This window comes from Leptodactylus fuscus, chromosome 1 (genome assembly GCF_031893055.1).
Source record: "Leptodactylus fuscus isolate aLepFus1 chromosome 1, aLepFus1.hap2, whole genome shotgun sequence".
NCBI classification, from domain to species: domain Eukaryota; kingdom Metazoa; phylum Chordata; class Amphibia; order Anura; family Leptodactylidae; genus Leptodactylus; species Leptodactylus fuscus.
In genome coordinates this window covers 212975720-212996417 of record NC_134265.1, presented here as the reverse complement: position 1 = coordinate 212996417, position 20698 = coordinate 212975720, and the positions used below count along the sequence as shown (strand labels likewise).

The following is a 20698-nucleotide window of genomic DNA, read 5'->3' as shown; positions in this document are numbered from 1 at the left end:
TCCTATCATGGCCATTTTTCATGGCCTCCCGAAAACACATAAGGGGCGTATACCACCACCATTACGCCCCATTGTGGCTGGTATTGGGAGTGTTAATGAAGCCTTGTGTGCTTGTCTGGACGATTTACTTAAACCTTTGGTTTGGCGGACACCCAGTTTTTTACGTGATTCAAAAGCAATTTTGCAGGTTTTTGATAATTTTGAATGGAAGCCTAATTATGTATGGATCACGGCCGATGTTGAGCAGCTTTATTCGAGCATACCACACGACGTTGCTGTCGTAGCTTTAGAATATCATTTATCTAAATACAGTAAATTTTCTTTACAGTTATGTGAATATATTTTGGAAGTTACATTATTTTTACTCCAACACAATTTTTTTAGTTTTGATGGGAAATATTATTTACAGGTTAAGGGGGCTCCTATGGGGGCCCCCTTTTCTCCATCTATAGCAAATTTATTTTTAGCATGGTGGGAGGAAGATTTTGTTTTTTCGTTGAGGAATCCCTGCTTCAGCAACGTCGTGTGGTATGGTCGATATATAGATGATTTATTGTTTGTATGGGAGGGTGACACCAACTTGATTCCCGACTTTATGAGTTATTTAAATCATAATAGTTTGAATTTAAAATTCACCTATGCACAAAATGCCACTAAGATTTCCTTTTTAGATATTGACCTTTATTCAGACATTGAACGAGGTACAGTCGTAACTAGCATCTATCGTAAACCCACATCAGGGAATAATGTGCTACTAGCTAGCAGTCTACATCCTAAGCACACTGTAAAGTCAGTTCCACTTGGAGAATTATTACACACGCGTCGAGCGTATTCTGATGATACAGATTTTCAAAATCAAAAAACAATTACTCTTGGTAGACTGCGTGACCGTGGTTATCCTAATTGGAGCCTTGAAAGAGCTGGAAGAATAGTGGATAATAAAACGCGGACATCTCTGTTGAGAAACAATAGGGGCAGAAGCTCTATAGAATCGGATCGTAAGTTGGTTTTTTTCAACTCCTTATTCGAGACAATTTAATCAGATAAAAACAATCATACTCAAAAATATGCCGATTCTTTTGCAGGATCCAATAACACGCATAATATTGAAAGAGGGAATTCAAATAGTAGCCAAGAGAGGGTCTTCCTTGGGTAGTCAACTGTCCCCCAGTTTATACTCTAGTAGAGATAAAAATAAGTCCACCTGGCTAAATTACAAAGGTTTTTTTAAGTGTGGTTTACCACGGTGTGCAGTTTGCCGGTATGTTAATAAGACTATTACATTCTGTAGTTCGGATAATATCCATGAATTTTCCATCTTATCTTTTCTAAATTGTAACACGGATCACGTGGTTTACGTAATAGAGTGCATTGAGTGTAAGTTAAAATATGTTGGGTGTACGATTAGGGCGGTCAAGGTGAGGATTGCAGAGCACATTGCGGGGAGTAGTAAAGAACATGACAACACTTCAGCTGTATCTCAACATTTTTTCTTTCAACATCAGGGCAATGTATCTAGTTTGAGGTTCTGTGCAATAGAACAAGTAAAAAAACCTCTTCGTGGAGGAGATTGGAGAAAAAAGGTTCTCCTTCGAGAAGCCTTTTGGATAAGGAAATTGAAGACTAGATGGCCGTCTGGTCTTAATTTAAGGTCTGATCTAGCTTATATTTATTGAGTTCCTTATAAGTAGATAGGAACTTGTGGATTATGAGAGAGAGATTTTCACTTACATATATATCTCTCTCTTTTTTCAGTGGTGGAATGAGTGTATTTTTCCTGGGGGCTTGGTTATACCTTGGCTGTGCATTATCCTCCGATCATGTGACGTTTCCTAGTCACGTGACCGGGGAAATAGGATACCATGGTTACCAGGTGTATCAGGAAGTCGGTCGCACTATAGGGAAACAACATGAGAGTGCGAGGATTATATACAGGTTCAACAGTATATTTCTTCGGGGAGGGTGAGTAGGACGGTCTCTAATCTTTTTTTTTTTTTTTTTTTTTGCTTTTTTTCTTTAGTTTGTAGGATTTGTCTTGCAGTTTAGTATTTAAGATTGGTGCATGAGCAGTAGGGCCAGCAGACAGGTTTACATTCAAATTGAGAGTTTCATACATATGGTCCGCGGTAATTATATTGGTATATATATATTATTGTTAATGGTTATGTATCGCCCTGTAATGGATATTTACTGTACACACATTGAGTTATATATACGGAGTTGTTATATATGCATTGTTGATTTTAATGTTTGTGTGTGCTTACAATGTAAGGGTTAATAGATTGGGCGGGAGGTGGAGTTATCTCGATGTAATGGTTTAAAAGATCAGTTTGGTGTTACATGTTTGAGCCATGAGGAAGGGACTAGCATCCCGAAACGCGTAGCTTTTTTGTACAGAGATATGACACCAAAGTTACTATGTAACTTGTTTTATTTTACTTAAAATAAAAGTTATATTTTATTTATCACGGACTTTTCATACATCTGGATCAGCTGGCTACATTTTATTGTTCTCGTACTTGTATCCAAACGGGTTGGGTCCTCCCGTGTGCCGTGCTTCCAGGACTATATCTGAAGGGAAAGAACTTTTATATGGTGAGCCGAACTATTTTTGTATTTTTTTCGTTACTAGCAGGAGGACCCGGCTTCGAACGGGTAGATTACATTTTTTGTTTGTGTAGTGGTCCCATAAGAATTGTCCAATTTTGGACTGGTGTGTTTTGTATATTGTTTGTGTGTGTCTATAAGCGGCACGTGATAATGTGTATCTCATTTTGGATATCTGTGAAAAACCTATGATCAGTTGTTATGGATACCTGGAGTAAAGCTGTGTGTATGTGACCTTGTGTAACAGTGTCATCCACAAAGCCCTGCTTCTTTAAAGCTGACATACAGCAGTGAAGAAACCTGGAGTAAAACTCTGTGTGGTACTCTGTGCAAAGTCGTCTATCTAATCCTCCAGCGTATGGAACTGTGTGCAGAGGCACGTATCTAATCCTCCCTGTGTGGAACTGTGTGCAGATGTACATATCTAATCCTCTCCTATGTAGTACTGTATGTAAACGCACGTACCTAATCCTCTGGCGTTTGGTACTGTCTGAAGACATGCATATCTAATCCTCCAGCGTGTAGTACTGTTTGAAGAGACGCGTATCTAATTCTCCGGTGTGTGGTACTGTGCAGTGGCGTGTATCTAATTCTCCGGTGTGTGGAATTGTGTGAAGACGCGCATATCTAATCCTCTGGCGTGTTGTACTGTGTGCAGATGCGCGTATTTAATCCTTCCCCATGTAGTACTGTGTGTAGACACAAGTATCTAATCCTTGTTGGTGTGGTACTGTGTTCAGATGTACATATCTAATCTTCCCCTATGTGGTATTGTGTGAAGAGGCGCTTAGCTAATCCTCCGGCAAGTGAAACTGTGTGCAGACGTGCATATCTAATCCTCTGGTATGTGGTACTGTGTGCTGAGATGCGTATGTAATTCTCCGGAGTGTGGTATTGTGTGCAGAGGCATGTATCTAATCCTGCCACGTGTGGTACTGTGTGCAGAAGCAGGTATCTAATCCTCACCTATGTGGTACTGTGTGCAGAGTCACGTATCTAATCCACCCCCGTGTGGTATTGTGTGCAGTGGCGTGTATCTAATCCTCTGGTGTGTGGTATTGTGTGAAGACGTATGTATCCAATCCCCCGGCGGGTGGTAATGTGTGCAGACATGCGTACCTAATCCAAGGGGATGTGGTACTGTGTGCAGACGCATCTATCTAATCCTATGGCGTGTAGAACTGTGTGCAGACGCGCGTATCTAATCCTCCTCTGTGTGGTACTGTGTGCTGAGACGCGTATCTAGTTCTTTGGCGTGTGGTACTGTGTGCAGATTCACTTATGTAATCCTACCCTGTGTGGTATTGTGTGAAGAGGCACGTATCTAATCCTACAGCGTGTCGAACTGTGTGTAAGGGAGCCTTCACACGGAGTTACGGTGCGCTCATTCTGATCGTAAAAACACGTTCAGAATGAGCGCGTAAAAAGCAGCTCGCATTGACTTGAATGGGAGCCGGCATACTTGTGCTCCCATTGAAATCAATGGGAGGCTTTTTTTCCCTATTGCTTTCAATGTATTACGCGCGTATCTAATCCTCCGTGAAACTGTGTGCAGATGCGTGTATCTAATCCTATGACTTGTACAACTATGTGCAGACACATGTATTTAATGCTCTGGCATGTGGAAATGTGTGCAGACGCGCATATCCAATCCTCTGGCATGTGGTACTGTGTGTAGACGCATGGATCCAATTCCCCGGTGTGTGGTACTGTATGCAGACGCGCGTATCTAATCCTCCACCGTGTGAAACTGTGTGCAGATGCGCGTATCTAATTCTACGGCATGTGGTACTGTGTGCAGACACGTGTTTCTAATCCTACGGTGTGTAGAACTGTGTGCAGACACGCGTATCTAATTCTCTGGCGTGTGGTACTGTGTGCAGACGTACGTATGTAATCCTCCCCTGTGTGGTATTGTGTGAAGAGTATCTAATCCTACGGCGTGTGGAACTATGTGCAGACGCGTGTATCTAATCCTACGGCATGTGGTACTGTGTGAAGACATGCGTATCTAATACTCCGGCGTGTTGAACTGTGTGCAGACGCATGTATCTAATCCTTCAGTGTGTGGAACTGTGCGCACACACGTGTAACTAATCCTCTGGCGTGTGATACTGTGTGCTGATCTGTGTATATAATCCTCTGATGCGTGTATCAGTTTGGATATCCGTGTTGGATTGTGAATGTGGAGTGACCGTGTGTATTGCAGTTGGAATATGAGTGAAAGACTTGCAGGTTTTTATTGGCTAAGGTGTGTGTGTGGGGGGGGGGGCATTGTGTTGGGAATGCTGTATGTCAGCAACGGTACTTCCGAACGAGTTGCAGTCTCGTCTTAAACCTTCCCGGATATCTGAAGTATCTCTGTACCAAATTTGGTGAAGATTGGTCCAGTCGTTTGGTCGCGCATAAAGAACAGACAGACAAGAATTCATTTTTATAAGATAGAGAGCTATAACCAAGTTTAACCAGAACCATTTTGTGGCTTGGCTTCCGCCGTTTCCAGTTTAGGTCCTAAGGTTCTTCAAGCGACGGTGCACTAATTGGGTTGCGGAGGAGCGGAATAACAACATCGCTTCTGCCGCTGCTGTCTTCATGCAGGGCAGAAGCATAGCGATGTTGCTGGCATCACCTGTGCTGGCGTCTAACTCCCCAGAATCCGCTGTAATAGGCGGATGCTGGGGACTGTTAGACGCCGGCACAGGCACATCGCTATGCTTCTGCCCTGCATGAAGACAGCAGCGGCAGAAGCGATGCTGTTCCGCTCCGGGGTCACATATACAAAGCCAAGCGGCGAGATGCCGCCGGCTCTGCGTGCAAGCTCATACACCAGTCTAGCCTTCACAATGCTAATACAGACCCGCAGGGTGTCGGGTCTGTATTTGCACTGTGAAGGGTAGACTGGTGTATGAGCGCGCACGCAGGGCCGGCGGCATCTCGCCGCTTGGCTTTGCATATGTGACCCCGCCCACCAATGACGAAACAAAGCCGGAAGACAGAAGATTTTAGAGGAACGAAGACGGGTGAGTATGCGACGTGGGAGTACCCCTTTAACCATTTTTTTTTTTATTTTTTTTAATTATTTTTTTTAAGTTTTTATATTAGGCTGAATAAGGTGAGAGGGGGGAATAAAAAATAAAAAGGTTAAAACCTCTTGAAATTATTGAGTGGTAGAACAATTATGCCACAGGGGTAAATACTGGCCTTTTAGAATTTTTTTTTTTTTTTTTTTTTTTTTTCCTGAGGGGATACAGATGATCGCGTTTCTATCTAAGAGACTAATTTGTACATGAAGGTACACTCACCGGCCACTTTATTAGGTACACCTGTCCAACTGCTCGTTAACACTTAATTTCTAATCAGCCAATCACATGGCGGCAACTCAGTGCATTTAGGCATGTAGACATGGTCAAGACAATCTCCTGCAGTTCAAACCGAGCATCAGTATGGGGAAGAAAGGTGATTTGAGTGCCTTTGAACGTGGCATGGTTGTTGGTGCCAGAAGGGCTGGTCTGAGTATTTCAGAAACTGCTGATCTACTGGGATTTTCACGCACAGCCATCTCTAGGGTTTACAGAGAATGGTCCGAAAAAGAAAAAACATCCAGTGAGCGGCAGTTCTGTGGGCGGAAATGCGTTGTTGATGCCAGAGGTCAGAGGAGAATGGCCAGACTGGTTTGAGCTGATAGAAAGGCAACAGTGACTCAAATAGCCACCCGTTAAAACCAAGGTAGCCAGAAGAGCATCTCTGAACGCACAGTACGTCGAACTTTGAGGCAGATGGGCTACAGCAGCAGAAGACCACACCGGGTGCCACTCCTTTCAGCTAAGAACAGGAAACTGAGGCTACAATTTGCACAAGCTCATCGAAATTGGACAATTGAAGATTGGAAAAACGTTGCCTGGTCTGATGAGTCTCGATTTCTGCTGCGACATTCGGATGGTAGGGTCAGAATTTGGCGTCAACAACATGAAAGCATGGATCCATCCTGCCTTGTATCAATGGTTCAGGCTGGTGGTGGTGGTGTCATGGTGTGGGGAATATTTTCTTGGCACTCTTTGGGCCCCTTGGTACCAATTGAGCATCGTTGCAACGCCAAAGCCTACCTGAGTATTGTTGCTGACCATGTCCATCCCTTTATGGCCACAATGTACCCAACATCTGATGGCTACTTTCAGCAGGATAATGCGCCATGTCATAAAGCTGGAATCATCTCAGACTGGTTTCTTGAACATGACAATGAGTTCACTGTACTCCAATGGCCTCCACAGTCACCAGATCTCAATCCAATAGAGCATCTTTGGGATGTGGTGGAACGGGAGATTCGCATCATGGATGTGCAGCCGACAAATCTGCGGCAACTGTGTGATGCCATCATGTCAATATGGACCAAAATCTCTGAGGAATGCTTCCAGCACCTTGTTGAATCTATGCCACGAAGAATTGAGGCAGTTCTGAAGGCAAAAGGGGGTCCAACCCGTTACTAGCATGGTGTACCTAATAAAGTGGCCGGTGAGTGTATATTGTATATATTATTACAGGGATATTACCATCTCAAGAACCCTATCTATACTGGTAGCTTATGTAAATTGAATACTTTTCCTAAATATATTGCTTTTGGGCTAGTTCATACGGGGCCAATGGAGCTGATTTTGACAGCGGATTTTGCCTTAAAATCCGCCTCCATAGAATGTAGCCCTATGTGAAATGCTAGCGTTCGATTTTCTGCTAGCGTTTTTTTGCTGCTGGTAAAAAAAAAAGAATCGACATGACCTTTCTTCAGGCGGATTCCCCCTGAGGAAAGCAATAGAAGTGAATGGGAGGCGAAAAACGCAACACATTTCTTTTTTTTTTACGGCCCATTCACTTTAGGGGAGGGAAAACCGCCCTGGTGTTTTCTGAAGCGGTTTTTACCAGAAAACGCTCCAAAAACCGCGTCCTAATTAGGAAGCATTGTTTTTCCAGAGCAAAATAAGCCACACGTAATTTACGTGTGAACTAGCCCTTAGAAATTCTGCTTTGTTTGCTGTAGATAACAGTGAGAACAGCATTACGGAAATGTGGTGTAAACAATTGGAGGAATAAGTGCACATGCTATGTGCACTTATTCCTCCAATTGTTTACACCACATTTCCGTAATGCTGTTCTCACTGTTATCTACAGCTCTTCTGGCAGGACAATCAGTTCAGCTAATTGCATGGGCCGGAAACGCAGCGCTAATGCGCTGTGGAAAGAACCGCTGCATGAATGCATTGCGGTTCTTTCCGCAGCGCTTTTAAGATAAAGTTCACAGAGTTTTCCTCTGCAGATTTTCTCTTAACATTATAACTACGGGAAAGCTGCCGTAATTGACAACGGCTTTGCAAATCGCAGCGTGTCCGCGCTGCGATTTCTTCCGCAAAGCGGGCATGGGATTCGCAAAAAAATATAGTTGCTCTAACAAGCCATTTTCTTTTAACTTTTTTTTTAATGTCACTCTAAACATGACATGGCTTACAAAATCCAACAATCATAAATGTGCACACCAAATGTAACATCTTCACCCTGCTGTGTGCCCAAACACTTTATGCCCACATTATGGCTCTTCGGATAACATACTTTCCATATGTGGGTATAAACTGCTGTTTGGGCACGCACACACTTGGGCACAGAAGGGAGGGAGCGGTAGCAATTTTTCCAGAGATAAACCATTTTATTTTAATATATGATGCGACAGCTTGTGGCAAGAGATACTCACTCCAAAACTTGTTAAGCATACATGATGGGCACAATAGCTTTTGGAGTATTTGACAGAAACTGGGCACAGCATATTGCTCACTGAAATGATGTATTTAAGTAAAATTTCCATTTTCATTTTTCAGCTGCGCATTCATGTCTGAAAAATAAATTAATGCAACAATCGCTGTTTAGAAATGTTCACTGTATCTCTGGATAAATTCTTTCAGGGGTGTAGTTTTCAAAAAAATGGTCACGTTAATGGATTCCACTTAACTGGCATTACGGTGGATCTTTAAATGTGACATAATGGCCAAGAACCAAACTGTTCTCCAAAAACCATATAGTGCCCAGCTTTGTGCTCAAACAGCAGTTTGTTCACATGTATGACACGTGACACGGTTAAACAAGACCTTTCACCACCTCCAACATGTCCAGCATTTTACTGCTCTTATTAGGTGCTGCTCCACTGATTCCTGAAAATATCCACTGCTGTCTGTCTCTGCCTGCCTCACTAGCTGCCTGACACTGGCTGCCTCACATGAGCTTAAATAGCACATTAGACAATTAGACATCAAAACTAACTGCGCCTGATTCTTTGAATGATGAGGTTTAGAGAAAAAATTACAACTTTGTTGGAATTAATGGAGCGACACCTATTAGCCAATGCTAGGAGCTTGAATTGGTGGAAGAGGTGAAAAGTCCTCTTTAATTATGTTATCCTGGATGTACCGTGACTTACATGTGGGCATAGAATGCAGTTTGGGCACACAATTGGCACACGCGAGGGAGGTTAATGTGGCTTTTGTTGTTTGGATACCATGTCACATTTGCAGAGCACTTTTGATTCCAATAAAGTGGAATCCCCTATTGACTGCCCAGTTTTGAAAACTGCTCCCCTTTTAACTACTTCCGGACCGCCCATAGACTATATACGTCCAGATAGTGGTTGCCTAGTTCTAACAGGGCGTACCAGTACGTCCAGTCAGAACACAGTAGCTGCACGGAGATCGTGCAGCTGCTGATACTGGGAGCTGGCTGTAACTTCAGCCGGAGCTCCCAGAGAGATGGCAGGGAAGGTTTATTACCTCCCCTGCCATCTCGATCGCTGTGTATACAGCGCTCAATGAGCACTGTATACACAGCTATGGACGCTGCCATAATTCGGCTGCCCTCTGACCCGGCGGTCACGTGATCCGCCGGGAGCAGAGTCTTGCAAGAGCTGATGGGTCCTACAGGACCCAGATCAGCTCAGTAAGCTGTATATACAGTGTGCAATAGGCTGGATTCCTCCTGCAACTGAGGCTAAATGTAGCAGCCCCAGTTATAGGAGAAATCAGCCTCTAGTACAAAAAAAAAAAAAAAAAAAAGTGATCAGATGTCCCCAAAGGTCTCTTATCACATTATGGGGACACAATCTGAAAAAAATAAATACATAATAAAAAAGTTTTTAAAAAAAATGTAAATAAAATAATAATAAAAAAAATTAATAATACGCTAATAAAACGCCGTTATTAAAGGCCCCACCTCCGACTGCACAATACAAAATAAAAATTACCGTAATGGAGAGGAAAAACTATATTATAAAGTTTTTCAGTGACACTTTGTGGTGTTAAAGGGGTTGTCCCACGTCGCATACTCACCAGTCTTCATTGCTATAAAATCTTCTGTCTTCCGGCTTTGTTGTGTCATTGGTGGGCGGGGTCACATATGCAAAGCCAAGCAGCGAGATGCCGCTGGCCCTACGTGCGTGCTCATAGACCAGTCTAGCCTTCACAATGCGAATACAGACCCGACATCCGCCTTTCTGTATTACAGCCGATGCCAGGTTTGTATTTGCATTGTGAAGGCTAGACTGGTCTCACCATCTATGAGCGTGCACGCAGGGCCAGCGGCATCTCGCCGCTTGGCTTTGCATATGTGAATACAGACCCGGCATCCGCTGTAATAGAGAGGTGGATGCCAGGGAGTGTAGACGCCGGCACAGATGACAGCAACATCGCTATGCTTCTGCCCTGCATGAAGCCAGCAGCAGCAGAAGCGATGCTGTTATTCCGCTCCTCCGCCCCCCCCCCCCCAAAGGATAAACTACCCCAACCCCCCTCCCCCCTCTAGGCTCGCTCTCCTGCACATAGCCCCTCCTCCCTCCCCCCTCAGAGCAGGCAGATACATCACTTGACTTATGACCAGATAAGTCAAGGGATGTGTCCCAAAAAAATGAATAAAGTAAGATAATGGACAAACAAAGCAGTTTCTCTCTCTGCGTCTTCTTCCGGTGCAAGCTTCAAACTTCTACGCAGTCGGCTTGCAACCACAAAAAAATGGCCGCGGACATGTACAGAGCCGATTGCACATGCCTGCTGCCATTTTTTTTTGTGGTTGCAAGCGTAAACGGTATTGAAGGTATTGTGTCATCAATCAGGAAATAAACAAGAGAGAAGTAATTGCAAACATCCTATCAAATGGCAAGGAACAATAAACAGAATAACACAATAAGAATGTAATAAAAACATAAAAAATGCAAGAAAAGAAAACCACTGGGGCATAGTCATAAGAAAAAAAAATAATTAAAGGATAAACCAAGTAGGGGGAAGTAAAAACAATCTGTCAGCAACCTAGAGGCCCTGGAGCGTACGATATGTATCCCATTACAACCAGATAGTCTGGACCTCCTCGATAGTGTTGTTAAGGTTTACTGTCAGGTATTTGAGAGTGCAAATGTCTTTCATTCTCCCAAGTAAGTCAGGACCTGACTGCGGATACACTATCCTACAAATCCGTGCTATAACGGTCTTTACAGCCATACAGAGATATAGGAAGAGCCGGGAGGATGCCGTACCAAGGTGTCCAGGGGTAAGACCGAGGCGATAAATCAGCGGGTCCAAGAGGGCATAATTTTTGTGGCACAACCTGTGTTTGTTTTTTTCTTTTTGATTTTTTTTCTTTTTTTTTTTTTTTTTTAATGTAGATTGTGAGCCCCATATAGGGATCACAATGTACATTTTTTTTTTTATTTTATTTTCCCATCAGTATGTCTTTGTGGAATGGGAGGAAATCCACGCAAACACGAGGAGAACATAAAAACTCCTTGCATATGTTGTTCCTGGTGGGATTCGACCCCAGAACTCCAGTGCTTCAAGGCTGCAGTGTTAACCACTGAGCTACCGTGTCGCCCCAACCTGTGCTTTTTATTGGTAGGGTGCATAACGAGTTTTTACAGCAATGTGAGGCTTTAGCCTAAAGCAGGATTTACATGGTACTCTTTTAGGCTAGGTTTATACGGTTCTTTTTGCTGAGGAACTGTGTGTGCTTTTTAATTGTAGTAATGAGTAGCTCTGCATTTTACCTGTATAATTCCATAAATTGAAACTTTTGATTTACTGCTGATTTAGCATACAGGTTAAATGTATAGCAACATGTTCTACTTATAACTGCAAATAAAAACTGCATGCAGTTCCTCAATTAAAAAAAAATCATTTTGGAGAGTTTTCAAGAGTCTTTCTAACCATGTTAGTGGTGACTATCTTTTGTCTTAATACATTGACCAGGGATGCTACCATGAATGCAGGAACTTAGTCACTAGTTAGAAACTTTTCATGCATGCACTGTCCTGCCTGATAACCTGGCCACAATAACGGAATTAAGTTAGATTTCTGAGAAGTCCTAGAACATTGAAAGTTCCTGTATTCATGGCCATATACATTTGCATCTGATCAAATCAAGACTACTACCATTTTTAAAGGTTTACAAACTTAATTTGATAAAGTTAATTGAAGGAAAAGAATTACTATTTGAACCCAGCTTTTTTGATAGTGGTGAGTGCTAGAGATTTCCTATTCTAATCCCAGTTTCTACATCCTATTTATTATACACCAATTTGGCTTCATAGGATGGGTTTCTCCACCTGTACTAGTTGTTCTTATTGCCAGTCTTAGGTGGGTCCCTATTTACACAATGTACATCTGAATGTTTATTACTCTGTATTGTGGTTAATCTGGTTACCCTGTTTAAAGGGGCTCTATCATTGGGAAATGTCATTTTTAGATGAGCACATCCTTGCATAGCCTTTAGAAAGGCTATTTCATACCTTTAGTATGTAAATTGCCTCAACAGATTTTGTATAAGTCTGTTTTTATTCATATGTTAACCCCTTAGCGACCCTTGACGTAACTGTACGTCATGGGTCGCATGGGGATGTATGGAGCGAGCTCACACGCTGAGCTCGCTCCATACACGGCAGATGCCGGCTGTATCATACAGCCAGGACCTGCCAATAACAGCAGCGGTCGGTGCCCGAGCCGATCGCTGCTGTTAACCCTTTACACACTGCGGTCAAACGTGACCGCAGTGTGTAAACAGCGCAGGCGGCATGGGCGCCGCCATGTTTCCCCGATCGCCGCCCTCCTGAACGTCACATGAGGGCGGTGATCGGTTGCTATGACAGCCGGAAGCCTATTGAAGGCTTCCAGGCTTGTCTCTGCACAAGATCTATTAGACGATGCCAGAGGCATCGTCTAATAGAAGTGCTGCGATTTTGCTATTCACTGCAATACTGTAGTATTGCAGTGAATAGTATGGGCGATCAGACCCCCTAGGTTTCAAGGTACCTAAGGGGTCTGATCATAAATGTAACAGAAGAAAAAAAAAAGTTTTTAAAAGTATTAAAAAAATAAAAAAAATATAAAAGTTCAAATCACCCCCCTTTCCCTAGATTAGCTATAAAAGTAATTAAAGAACATTAAACATAAACATATTAGGTATCCCCGCGCTCCAAAATGCCCGAACTATTAGAATATTAAAACATTTATCCCGTACTGCGAACAACGTAGCGGCAAAAAAAATAAAAACAGCCAAAAAGCGTTTTTTTCAACACTTTGCCTCTTATAAAAAATTGAATAAAAAGTGATCAAACCATCAGATCTTTCCCCAAATGGTATCAATAGAAACGTCATCTTGTCCCGCATAAAAAGACACCACAACCAGCTCCATACATGGAAATATGAAAAAGTTACAGGTGTTAGAACATGATGACATAATTTTTTTTTCTATTTTGCAAAGTTTATCATTTTTTTTAAAAGTATCAAAACATTTCAAATACTATATAAATTTGGTATCACCACGTTCGTACTGACACGTAGAACACAGGTAACATGTCATTTGTACCAAACAGTGAACGCTGTAAAAATTAAACCCATAAGAAAATGGCGCAAATGCATGTTTTCTCCAATTGCACCTCATTCTGAATTTTTTTCCAGCTTCCCAGTACATTGCACAGCATATTGAATGGTGCCATTACAAAGTACAATTTGTCCCGCAAACAATAAGCCATCATGTGACTCTGTGAACTGAAAAATGAAAAAGTTATGGCTCTTGAAATGTGAGGAGGGAAAAACGAAAATGTGAAACCAAAAAATGGCCTGGTCCTTAAGGGGTTAATGAGCTTAGACTGTGCACCGGAAGGGTCTGTGATCACTGTCTGCTCTATGTGTATGTATAGCAGAGACGAGTCATCAGCACTGCAGCCTCTGCTGTCCATACATAGAGTAGACAGTAATTACAGACACTTCTGGTGCACAGTCTAATTCCATTAGCATATGAATAAAAAAGGACTTATACAAAATCTGCTAAGGCAATATACATACTAAAGTTAGGTATGAAATAGCCTTTCTAAAGGCTATACAAGGATGTGATTATTTAAAAATGACATTTCCCAATGATAGAATCCCTTTAAAGGGATTCTATCATTAGAATTATTATTATTTTTTTTTAATTAAGTACACAGAAGAATAGCCTTAAGAAAGGCTATTCTTACCTTAGGGTGCATTCACACTTCGGATATGATGACTGATTCTGAACGTTAAAACACGTTCAGAATCAGCGTGTACACAGCAGATCCCATTCATTTCAATGGAGCCGGCACACGAGCGCTCCCCATTGAAATGAATGGGCTACATTTTTCTCTACGAGCGCTCCCATTGAAGTGAATGGTAAGTGTTTAGAAGCGCTCGCGTGTACGACTCGGAATGAGCCGAGCGCTTACGCTGCCCTATGAGAAAAAAGTCGCCCATTATTATTTGATCCACACCACTGTGCATGTCCCATCAGCCATTTTCCTGTGGACTCTCCTGTTTGGCCACAGGAAAATGGCGGATGGACATGCGCAGTCGGCGCGTTTGGATGAAGATATGAAGGTGACACGGGAGAAGAGGCGGCCCAGAGAAGATGATGGAGGCCCCACTGCAGAGTTTTCGGACAGTACTGGGGATGCCCCCTGTGCTGTCTGAAAACTCATTTACATTAGGAATATACAAGATATTTCTCTCAATTTTTTTTACTTCTCCAGCAGACTTGTCTCCCCCACCCTTCTCCATAGAATTCTGTCGATAAAGAAACACATATGTAATGTGATATGTTACAAAGTTTCTTAAATTCACCTGCACTACTTATCAATGAAAAGTTGTTTTATAATTTATAAATGTTTTATATTGTAAGATTTCAAAAGTGCCGTTACTTTGTTATAAGTACACTAAATCAGTCCTAACTACAAAATTGCTACACAGTTGTGACAAAATAATACTTAACGTTTACTATTACTATTAACCCCTTCCCGACATCCACTGTAATAGTACGGTGCTGTCGGGAAGGACTTCCCGCAAACCGCTGTACTACTACTACTACTTACTACTTACTACTACATCGTGCGCATACAGGTTCTGCGAGTGTCAGCCGTAACAAACTGACAATGCCCTGTAACACCTGCAGTCGGAACCAGGTCTGATCGCGGGTGTTAACCCCTGAGATGCCGGTGGTCAAACATAACCGCCGGCATCTCAGGCTTTTCTGTATATTATGGTTCCAATCTGCACCCCCCACAACTGTTTCGGGGGGTGCCGGTGTTGGTAATGGGCACCCCGGGGTCTGATCAGTGACCCCAGATCTGCCCCATGCCGTTTCCTCGACGTACCTGGTTGATCCTGCCAAAAAGGAAGCTGTCAGCCCCATGTGTCTACACAGGATGACGGCTTCCTATACACTGCAATACACATGTAACACGTGTATTGCAGTGTACATCTAGTGAAGCAGAGTTCTGCAGATCACTGCTTCAATCCCCCATAGGGACAGAAAAAAAAGTTATAAAAAAACTAAAAATAAAGTTTAAATAAGTTTAAAATAAATTAGAAATAGATAAAGCCCCCAAAATCCCTTTTTCCCATATAAAATGTTTTATTATGTAAAATAAGAAAAATAGAAAAAAACATTACATTTTTGGTATCACCGCGTCTGTAATAACCTGAACAATAAAATTAAAACCTTTAACCCGAATGGCGAGCATCATTAAAAAAAAAAAAAAAAAAAGTAGAAAACCGCACAAAATAATGATTATTCACCACCTTTCCCTTACAAAATGTTCAATAAAAAGTAATCCGGTCAGATGAAAACCAAAATGGTACCAATAAAAAGCAGAGATCATCCCGCAAAAAATAAGCCCTCAACCAGCTCTGTCTACCGAAAAATAAAAATGTTATGCCTTTCAGAAGATGGTGATGCAAAAATAATAGATTTTTTTCCCCCCTAAATTGAATTTTATTCTGCACAAATAGCAACGTGTTAAAAATAACATAAATGAGGTATCGCCATAATCGTACCAACCCGCAGAATAAAGGTAACATGGTAATTATGCTGTATGTTGCATAGGGAAAAAAAATGCTAAAAAGCATGATGTTTCCTTTTACATTCCACCCACAAAAAGTTTATAAAATGTAGTCAATAAGTTACAGGCACCCCAAAATGGTGGCATTGAAAAGTACATCTAATACCGCAAACACCAAGCCCTCATATGGCCACATTGTACAAGCTAGATTTTTATTTTTATTTTCTGGCAATGTGAAGACAAAAACCCCAAAAGTCGCCAAATCATTAGGACATAAGTGGCTGCAACTAGAAGGAAATGTATAAGCTGTGCAAACGGTTTCAGGGGACACCCCATATTTAGAGCTTATGAGAGAGAATACACCAGCGCTGATACCCCAGAATGCCCCTCTTCCCCATCCGTGTCATAGGAGCTAGTGGGAAAATAGAATGGGATTTGGTGTACCCAATTTACTCCGCACAGCTTACATATTCACTTCGGGGTTACTAATGCTCACTACATTCTTTGAGGGGTGCGGTTTTCAAAATGGGGTTACTTTCTAGAGCTTTCCACTGTGTTGACACCTCAAGGGCTTTGTAAATGCGACATGGTTCCTGAAACTGATCACAGCCAGATCTGCCCTCTAAAAGCTCCTTGGCGCGCCTTCCCTTTTGCATCTCGCTGTGCGTCCATATATTAGTTTACACCCACAAGTGGGGTACTATGGTAGTGGGGAGAACTTTCATAATAAACTGTGGGATGCGTTTCTCCTTTAACCCCTTGTGAATGTGTGCAAACTCTAGGGCTAAACGAAAATATTAGTAAAATAAAATCAAATGTGTAAATTTTACCTCCATTTTGTCTTAATTCCTGTTAAGCACTTATAGGGTTAAAATGCTAGGTATATGTTTTGGCTTCTTTAAGGGGTGCAGTTTTGAAAATGGGGTGATTTATGGGGGGTTTTGGATGGGTTTTGGAAATTTCTTGAAAATTTTGAATATTGTTGTTTCACTTGTAAACCTTATAATGTCCATAAAAAATAAATGGGTGACTAAAGTTTGATGCCAACATAAAGCGGAAATCTGGGACATGAGATTTATGATATAATTTTGGCGGTCTGACTATCTATGCAATGCACATCATTTCAAACTTTATAAAATGCAGATTTTTCAAAATTTCCAATCTTTTCATAATTAAACACAAAACATATCAACCAAAATTTACTACTAACATGAAGTACAATGTGTTACGAAAAAACAATCTCAAAATCACTTTGGTAAGTTAAAGCATTCCAAAGTTATTGCCACATAAAGTGACACATGTCAGTTTTGAAAAATCGAGCTTGGTCAGGAAGTCAAAAAGTGCCATGGGCAGGAAGGGGTTAGAATGTGTTTCCCAACCATAAAACACTAATTGTCCTCTGACAAAACACCTCAGAGGATCAAAAGATATCCTAGCACCTTGTGGTAATTTAGTTACACTTCCTGTTGTAGTGTGTCCAATAGAGACTTAATTAACTCCACACCACTTATAGCCCTCTCTCTTAGAGTGTTAAATATATCACCACACTATGCTAATGCTCACAACATACTAGATAAACTGACTGCCTACTGTAACAAACTCGGGACCTCTGCCCACAGTACAAACCCTGAGCTCAACTGCGATATAGCACCCCGCCGTCAGCCTATATCGGTGCTAGCTGGCTATTAGGCTTAAAGCACGTTCTTTTTGCTCAATTAGGCTATTTACTCATGGTTTAGCCCTCCCCAATGCATTTCCCTATGTCCCTATAGTTCATTAGGGGGATGCGGTAAGTATTCTGTTGAGCTTTGTTATAAGTGAGAGATGATATCTCGTTTATTCTTTAATTACTTTAATTTTATTTTGTTTTTTCTTAAAGTGCAAAAGTATGGAGAAGTTGATGATAACGGTGTGGAGGATGACTCGGGTGATAGCCAGGTATAAACTAATCATTTATGTTATAAATCCCAAATATTTCTTATTATAAGGAATTGTACTTCTTTCTCATGCCAGATGTGTTGGATTCAAAGTTTTTATAGGTCAGGATGCATGAAATCAAAGGTGGTACTTTTACTTAGCCAAGTGACTACTGTATTTTTTGGACTATAAGATGCACTTTTTCCCCCCCAAATCTCGGGGGGAAATGAGGGTGCGTCTTATAGTCCGAATGCTTTTCTCCAAAGGATTTGTCATGTTCCTGCTGCTGCTGGCTTCCTGCAGCGACAGGAGCGTGGCAATGCTGCAGGCCCTGGCACCTGTGCCGGCGTCTAAATCCCTTCCCGGCATCTGCCATTCTATTGCCGGGGAGGGATTGATGCTGGGTCTGTAAGAGCGGTCGCCATAGCAACCGGGTCTCCACTATATGCGGAGGCCCAAAGCTAATACCCACAATTAGAATGCATTCTAATTGCGGGCATTAAAACTTATCCCCCCCCCTTCCCCCCAAAGTGTAGAATACATCCCTATACCTTTAAAGTTGCAGGCCGGCTTCTGCGCGGCGAGGTCACAAGAGCCGACCTGTTCTGGTGACAGCCGGGAGCCAACTGAAGGCTCCCAGACCTGTCTTAGCTATATTACTATTGTGGTTGGTCTATGATCAGCCGTAATAGTAATGTAGATAATCTCCTATAGACGGCAATACACTTGTATTGCCATCTATGGGACTTGCAATCAAATGATTGCAGGTTCAAGCCACCTAGGGGGAAGGGGCAATAAAATAGTGAAAAACAAAAAAGAAAAGCTTTAATAAAATAAATCACCTCCTTTCCCTAGAATCCATATAAAATTAGAAAATTGCTGTGAAACACATACACATTAGGAATCCCTGTGTCCGAAAATGGCCAGTCTACTGATATTTTTCAAACCGCCGTGGGGTTTTTTTTCACCGTTTTGCCTCTGATTTAAATAAAGGGTGATCTAAGCAATAGACATTGCCCAAAATGGTATAACTAAAAAGTACATCTGGCCCCGCAAAAAAAAAACAAAAACAAAAAAAAAACGCTCTATGGATCTCCGTACAGCTGCAGGGTCAGCTGTCAATGTGGCACTCCTAGAGAGTGGAATAGGAGGAAGAACGTATGACGTCATCAAGAGCTCCTACACCGGAAACCAGTGCAGTGTGAAGGTGAATGGGAAAAGAACAGCATACTTCAACAGGTCCGAGGGGTCAGACAAGGCTATAGCCTGAGCCCAACGCTCTTCAACATCTACATCAATGAACTGGCTACAGCCCTGGAGGCCTCACCAACCCCAGGCCTCACCCTGAACAATCGGGAGGTGAAGTTCCTGCTATACGCCGACGACCTCCTACTCCTGTCCCCCACCGTGAAAGACCTCCAAGAAAGCCTGTCAGTGCTGGAAAAATTCAGCACCACATGGGCTCTACCCATCAACCACAAGAAGACCAAAGTCATGGTATTCCAGACGAAGGGCCACAACAAGACCCCCCCACCCCACAATTCACACTGAACGGCTCCACTCTGGAGAAAACCAACAGCTACACCTACCTGGGGCTGGAGCGCAGCCAATCAGGAAGCTTCAAAGCAGCAATAGAAACCCTGAAAGCAAAAGCCTGCAGAACCTTCCATGACATCAGAAGACAACTGTACCACCTCAAACCACCGGTGAGGGTCTGGTTGAAGATATTTGACGCAGTCATCGCCCCGATCCTTCTCTATGGCAGTGAGGTTTGGGGCCCAGCCACCTACCCAGACCAGCCAAAATGGAACTCTAGCCCAACAGAGACCTTCCTCCTGGAGTTCTGCAAATACCTGCTCCATGTCCATCGCAAAACCTCCAACATGGCCTGCAGGGAAGAGCTAGGTAGACTCCCCTATGGCTCACCATACAGAAGAGGACGCTAGCTTTCCAGGCACACATCCAGGGGAGCAACCCCGACTCCTACCACCACCAAGCATGGCTAAGCCACCTGAGCAAACCAGACACCCCCCCAACCAAACAACAGCCAACCACCAAACCAAAAACGCCAACAGATGATAACCAAGGCCAAAATAAAGGCGACCACAGAGGCAAACAGAGAGCGGTACATTGAAGAATGGAGAAACAAAGTAAATAACTCCAAGAAACTCACCATGTACCAATCCCTACAAAGGAACTACACCATGGCCAATTACCTGGAGAGAATACCCCATCCCAAACACAGACAGTCCCTGAGCCAGTATAAACTGAGCGCCCACAACCTGGAGATGGAGACGGGGCGACACAGGCAGATGTACAAGCCACGGGAGAACAGACTGTGTCCAGCACTGTGATCAGGGGGCCCTAGAAGACGAGACCCATTTCCTGCTACACTGCACCAAATACTCAGCTGTGAGGGCCGTCTACTACCAAAGACTCTCTGCCCACATCCCAGACTTCACATCTGCAGACGAGAAGAGGAAACTCTACATCCTACTGGGAGAAGAAGAGGCCACTGTGGAGATCGCTGCCCAATATGTGTCCAGCTGTCACCAAACAAGAGGAAGATGAGACTCCACGGCCTGTTATACCCCAAATCAACCGCCTCGCCCCCCACGACTCCAACCCCCCCCACACACACACACACACACACACACACTTTACTAGCTTTGGCAATTCGAAATATCTATTCGGATGTGCCAATAAAGCTTGTTTGATTTGATTTGATATATATCTATAATATATTACATTTTTTTTTTCCTACTACAGGAGAATGAAGAAACGACCCAGGATCAAGGTATTGTCTAAATT

At 42.7% G+C, this 20698-nt stretch overlaps 1 protein-coding gene across 2 annotated transcripts in view; it reads left to right on the top strand.

The window, feature by feature from the left end:
- The window catches only part of LOC142214220 (scaffold attachment factor B2-like), a 201967-nt gene that overhangs the window by 19473 nt on the left and 161796 nt on the right, over positions 1–20698 (top strand). For both annotated transcript variants that reach the window (XM_075283092.1, XM_075283083.1), the window contains exons 3-4: positions 17850–17908; positions 20657–20684. In XM_075283092.1, coding sequence (XP_075139193.1) covers positions 17850–17908; positions 20657–20684 — 87 coding nt within the window. The remainder of the gene's footprint in view (positions 1–17849; positions 17909–20656; positions 20685–20698) is intronic.